Source organism: Phaethon lepturus, unplaced genomic scaffold (genome assembly GCF_000687285.1).
Source record: "Phaethon lepturus isolate BGI_N335 unplaced genomic scaffold, ASM68728v1 scaffold11007, whole genome shotgun sequence".
Classification (NCBI taxonomy): Eukaryota; Metazoa; Chordata; class Aves; order Phaethontiformes; family Phaethontidae; genus Phaethon; species Phaethon lepturus.
This window is the reverse complement of record NW_010551193.1, coordinates 45,210-51,883: the sequence shown is the minus strand read 5'-3', so window position 1 is coordinate 51,883 and position 6,674 is coordinate 45,210. Positions and strand designations below refer to the sequence as shown.

At 36.2% G+C, this 6,674-nt stretch overlaps 1 protein-coding gene across 1 annotated transcript in view; it reads left to right on the top strand.

The window, feature by feature from the left end:
* The first annotated feature begins 796 nt into the window (after window positions 1-796).
* The window catches only part of USP12 (ubiquitin specific peptidase 12), a 28,575-nt gene continuing 22,697 nt past the window's right edge, over window positions 797-6,674 (top strand). The window contains 3 exon segments of the mRNA XM_010290832.1: window positions 797-824; window positions 1,466-1,512; window positions 5,524-5,604. Coding sequence (XP_010289134.1) covers window positions 797-824; window positions 1,466-1,512; window positions 5,524-5,604 — 156 coding nt within the window.

Below are 6,674 nucleotides of genomic sequence, written 5' to 3'. Positions count from 1 at the left end.
AAATATGAACTGAAACTATCCAAATATTTCATAGTTAGATTGTAAAGTTGTGTATTACTAACACATGTTCTTTTGCAAATAAATGAACGGCAAGGATTATTGAATCCCACTCAGCATATTTCACTTCTGCTTCCTGGGCTAGAAGAAATGTGTTTGCATTTTGATTGCAATTGAAACAACAGATATAAATTGAATTAATACACCTATTCTGCTTGCTCTTAATCCTGATTTATCTGAATACATGGAAAAGTATGGATTCACATATTCTGATAAAACATAACTGGAAGAGTAGAATTATGTAATTCTTCTTTAACAGGAGATTCCATCAGTCACAGTGCATTAATTAGTGTAGGCTATGAAATTCTGTACACCTTCACTAGTGGCACAGACAAGGAAAAATCTTCTAATATGTGCAAAAAAAAGGTGAAAGCACTGGTAAATGGGTGCTTCTATACTGAGATTTATTTTTGCAAATTATAAATAATTAAATTAATTTTATACTTGTAATGCTTTATTCTTGTTCAGGAAAACATTGCTATTCCTCGTTACTCATTTTCCCTTTTACTTGTAATGTCTTTCTGTCACTAGGAAGAATAAAGGTTCTGGTTTGTAGGATTTTTTGTTGTTGTTCACTTACCTGTAGCTAAGGTCATGTTTAAAAAATTTGACTTACATATACCTATACAACATGGTTTAGTTATGTGAGTCACCTCTTATATTTATTGTTCCTTGCTTCTTGAGAGAGGTGGAGGGCATTGTAGGAAAGGATCTTGCACAGTGATGTGTGACGGAAGAAATGGATCTTCAGAATTTTGACAACGAAAGTAAGTTTTGAGATAAGCAATTTCTTTTAAAGGTGAAATTTTTTGTTTTAATTCGGAAATTTACAACTCAATAAAGCAAGAGGATAAAGCTGTTACAGCAAATTACTGAAAAGTTATCAACTGATACTTATTCTAGAAAGGGATGATCCACCCTCCTTATGCCACCCCAGTGAGACTAACACCAGTGTAATCTTCAAAGCACATAAGGCTAGTTATGAATCAAGTCTTTGTAAGATAAATGCTGCCTACTGTGTTGGATGATAACAAGGTAGGATGCTTTAAAACTTAAATTGTTGGCCTGCTTGCTGACATGTTTTTAGACAGTATTTTTAATATAAGGTGTTTGTTTTTTTTTTTCTTTAGGCAAGTGCTGGGTGCATTTTTGTTAGTGTTTTAGTTCAGATAAGGTGTGTGCAATTCTGAAGTGACTCTCTCGCATATCCCAATTTGCCATACTTCGGTTTGCATCTTGGAGTGGTCTTAGAGTGCACAAATTAGCTTCCTTTTGGAGGAAACTAAATCAAACAACATAGTTCAGCTGCAGCTGGGTGTTCAGTCACTGAGCCAACCTCGAAGTAACCTGGCAAAACCCTCCTAAACCCCAAAGTGTGTATGTCGGATTATAAGCACGGATTATAAAGATTTGCTTTACACATTGGCTCCAATTAGCTTATCCATATGTTAGCTGGTAGTGTGTCTCAGGAGTACTAGTTCGACATGTAGCACCACAATAGCGTGACCTCTGAGGCAGTGAGAAAAGGCAATAATAAAAGCAGAAATGGCATTTAACAATATTACTGCTTTGGCAAGTGAAAAACTAAACAAACAAATGAAAAATCCTATCATATGTCTGCACGTTTTTTTCCCTCCCTTTTCCATTGAAATGTACAATATCAGGGTGTGGGGATTTTTTTTCAGTTTGTTTTAGAACTTTGGAGAATGTGTATCTGTAAAACTTGAAAATCAGGAAAATTCAACTGTACTTAATTAAAAGATACTACATTTTCCTCTCCTATTGTGTTTTCTGGGCTTTGATTCCGCTCTGGTGAATGCCAGTACTATTGCAATACTAGTTTGGTTTTTTTTTTTATTTCTGTTGTGCCTCTCTTCCTTCCCACTGCTGGGTAGTGATCTTGTGTGTTTCCACTCAGAAGGGTAGGGAAACTGGAGGTGGGTGTACTAACCAAAGTTGATGATGTTCCTTTCTGTCCCCTGCACAGTGTCAAAGCCAAGTTGCTGTGTGGGGACCGAGCACCTATTGTATGGGTTGTTTAGAGAGGCCCGAAAAAAAGAGGTTCATTTTGGGATCTTCCCACAATCCCAATTAAGTGGCAGAGGGAGAAATTCTATACTTTGCAGCATACATCACAGGCTGAAATCTCCCAAGTCTAGATCCCAAGCCCAGTAAATCCATCTTGGCTGATGGAAAGAGATGGACTCCTCTTCTGCCTTAATCCTCTGCTGACCTCTTGTCCAAAAGCTCATATGGTACCATAACCGCTGGTGGTGTCACAGTGCTTCCCCTCCGCGTCTGTATTTGCATAATGGCAGAGTCAGCTGGGACCGATAATGTGTACTGTAATAATGAACGGGAAACGTTTTGCAGCGAGGGATAGTTAGGTTTCTAAATAGCTTCTGTGGGTGAGATGTGAACATGCATTTTAGCGTACTCTTTCAAGCCCCTGCTGCATACGATGTTGTCACTGTGCAACCAACACCCTTTTGCACAGTATAAATGATTACCTTGTGGGGAGGAATAACATCCTTTATGACAGACAAAAAGAGAGTTGTGGACGGAAATCTAAGTAGCTTGGGTTTTTTTATATTGGTGTAAACCATCTATGCTGGTTTGTAGTAATAAAACATTCATAAACAACTGCATTCAGCTACAGGTAATGCCGTGCTTTGAAATCATATGAAAGGCTAAGTCTTGAATGAAACAGCCTTGAATAATCAGAAAACCATAACAATACACCACAACAATACTGGAGTATCTTAGCATGTCGTTCTTATTGCCAAGTCAGGATCTTTATTGTGCTAGAAAACTAAATACAGTGTTCAGGTCTGTGCAAAGCAGGAGCATCAAAGTCCACACCATAATATTCTTCGTTCCAAAGACAGAATAAAGTAGCTACTCCACCCTAGCTTCGAAAAGAGAAAGAATTTCCTAAAAGCCATCTCTTGAATTTATTTATTTTTAATGAAGTAGAGATTTTAACAATAGGATTAAAAAGCCTCCTCAGTTCCTTTTTTTCCCCCTAGTTTATTTGTAAATAATATCCACCTTGCCAGAGCTCCTGGGTGTATTTCAATAAGGCTGCAAAACTAAATATTCAGAAGTCATGGAATGCTTTAATCTTAAATGATGAGGCTTTATACCCCTTTTCCTTACCACCAACATCACCATTTGAGAACAGCTTTTAAAGTAGTAAGCCCTGCAGCCAAATTCCCAGCAAAGGTGAGGCTTTATCATACTGGATAATTTCAGGACTGATGTAAAAGCAGCTGGGGCCATGTTGTGAATGGAGCAGAGCTGTGCTGTCTCAAGTGTGGAGCTACACTATCTTTTTCTCTGTTCTGTTACCTCCTAATGGGCCTTTGACCCTGTGTTTCCAGTTTCAGAACTACTAGGCTGGATTGTGTAACCACTCAAGTTCTGCAGTACCACAGTCACGTCATGACAGATGCCACATAATGGTTTCACTGTAGTTTTATACATTTTGATACAGTCCTAATTTTAATTCTGTCCCACTTCCCCCTATCTGTAATTAAACTGAAATCCTGCATGCTGTTTTGAATTATTTTTGTGATTTTGATTTAATTTTATTCTTGTAATGTCCAGGGCTATTTGCTATATCTTTGCTGTGAAGAAAGAACTTGTTGGGAAGGAGTTGTGTCTGTTTTTAAGATTCTTTGCTCTATACTATGTGCTATTTTATCTTCACTTATGCCTGATTTTAGACTGGAGTATTCATGTTCATGTATTTGTTTCATAGAGGAGATATATATATATCTATATATCTCAGTGTCACTGTGTGCAGCAAAAGGGATTTAGGGTTGGATACATTTGCTTTTTTTCTAAAAGCAATCAGTGTAAGAGCTCATAGAAAGCTAGGGTTTTTTGTTCTCTGAATTTTCCAGAGTAGAGGTTTTTCTGTCTCCAAATTAAAAAACCTCTCTTTCCTTTGAAACCCAATGTTCATTGCACCAGTTCAGTCAACAGGCACTGGCTGGAACTACGGAGTGACCACAGTTACCTTCTCTGACTTCTTTTTGAGGATCAAACCCAACAGATTTGTTGAGCAAAGGCTGCAGCATTTATAATGCACACCAGCACTAGCTGTAGTGAGCTGCTATTTTTTAATTTTACAAAGTTCAAGGTGTTTAACAAAGCACTTTGAACATTTTATGTTTTCAGTGTAAGTGGAACAGACCAGTCTCTCTGCTTCTTATGAAAAATCTGCGTTTCTTAACTTTTTCTCAAATGTGCTACACTATGAGAATTACACTTGCTAGGAGGAGCTCACCATTTGGCCTTACATCACATGCTTTGCAATACTGTATTAATGCAATTGTGATTAAAGAAGCTCCACTCTGAAATTAATAAATGCAGTACATCAAAACAGTGTAATTGCATGAAAATACATGAAAATTATACAACTTACTTTGAGATATTTTTGAACAGAACGTATTTGGAAACATATCTCTAAGGTATTTTGGATTATGTTGAAATAATTTTCTGGTGCTGGAAGAGTTTTGGGTTCTTTATTATACGTATGTAAGTATTAAGTTCTGGCAGAGAAGACTTGCTGTCTGCTTTAAGACCTATGTGAAATGATTTTGTGGACAATCTAAACATCCTGAGAGTGCAAGTCAACAGAGAACTCAAAAGGACTGATTTTTCTGCATTCATGGCTGATATTATCCTGCCTATGAGTTTGTCTTTGCATTAAGCAATAGGCTAACTAAAAAAAATTTGGTTCATTTGCCAAGTATGATTGTTGAACTGGGTCACAAACTCCAGTTTATCCCCCTCTCCAGAGTACAGACAGGGAAGTGTTTCATCTGTTTTCACTGTTTAGTCTCCGTTTATTTTTGCTTTCATCCCTCCTGACTGGAGAGAGATTCAGTGTAAGTAAGTTTAATAAACCTGAAGTCTTATGGTCTGAGAACTGAAGATACTGGTTTGGTGTTAGCAAGGTCTATAGTTGTGACCAGGGTTTTGGTTTGTTGGGTTTTTTTTTGTTTTGTTTTGTTTTGTTTGGGTGGGTTTGGGGTTTTTTTTTGTTTTGTTTTGTTTTACCCTGTAGGTAAATTGAAATAAATCAACAAATGTTTTTTGGGATATAGAAATATTTCATTGAGCTAACTGGGCAGTGTTAAAAATACAAGAATCAGGATTGAAATACAAAGTGAAAAGCATTACTGTATCTCAGTACGAATGATACAAAACATAGCTGGTTCTTGATCAACAGCTCTTTGCAGCAGATGTGTGCTGTGGCCAGACTCATAGTTGTGACTGTGTTTTAGATGCCGGTGATGTGTATGAGCTGCCACCCATGGCTGTATTACTAATTTTATAATTGTCAGAGACAAGTCATTTATCCTTGCCAAATTTTTGTTTTTGTTTTCTCAACTAGTTAAATTCAGTGTGTACGTAGTTGAAACACTAATATTTTACTGCTTTTGATTTTTCTAGGGCGCCAATGCCTCAGCTTTGGAGAAAGAGATTGGTCCGGAACAATTTCCAGTCAATGAGCACTATTTTGGGTTGGTTAATGTAAGTTTCAGTCCATAACTTCATTGCTTTGAAACGCCATGAGTGGTTTTGTTAAATTAGCAGACTGCGACTGAGTACATAATTAAAACACTGAAAGATACAGTCATTGAATATACATAGTTATTGAAATGTATTTCAATAGTCAGTGTATTTGCTACTGACATAATTGTTGAAATTGGACTGTGTATTTAATACTTCATTTCATTTTACTAATCGTAGAGTATATTTAAAATAATTTCCTTGCTATTAAAAGGTATAAGTCTTAAAAAAAAAAACAAACCTGTTTAAAATATGTAACTTGTAGTTCAATCTAAGTGGATAAATGCAGTAAAAGAAAAGAATCCGTGAAAGAGGGTTGATGATATAAAGTGTTCACATTTACTGTTTGTATTAAGAGTTTAAAAAAATATTGAGCCCACAGGTAAAAGCAGTAGTGAAAAAAACATATTGAATTGTTTGATTCAATCATTAGTTTTAAGGAATAATTTAAATTTTAATTTCTGGTATTACCCATGAAAAGTATCTCTTGTTAGGAATTGCGTTATTCTGAGATGAAATATTAAATGGTTTTCTTTATTGGGGCTTCAGAAAGTACATATTTAAATCAAGGTGATTTAACAAGAGCTATTTTCTTGGTTTTCTTAATGAAACAAATTACTTCCAATACTGTCCTGCTACTATAACATATGTTTCTAACTCTATGTTTTTATCACTGACGTCGTTCAAGAGTGTGCAATCCCAGTATACACTGTGCAGTCAGTAAACACTCTTACTGATAAGCTGACTTACATGCATCTCAGATGCCATGACTTAAATTGTAATTTTTTTCCTTTCTCATGAAAGTTGAAATACCTTCAATGACGCGTTGTTTCACTGAAAAGAGGAAACGCAGTAGTTTAACTGTTAATACTTGTGGTTAGCTCTGTAGCAGAGCTTAGGCTTTCCGTCAAAGCTGTTCTTACCCTTTCTTAAATCTGTTATTCTGTTAACAGATAACCAGTTTTCCTAATTTCTTGTCCAAGTCCAGAGAGGATTTAAGACTTAACAGCATGCCTAATCTTGAAGTTTTA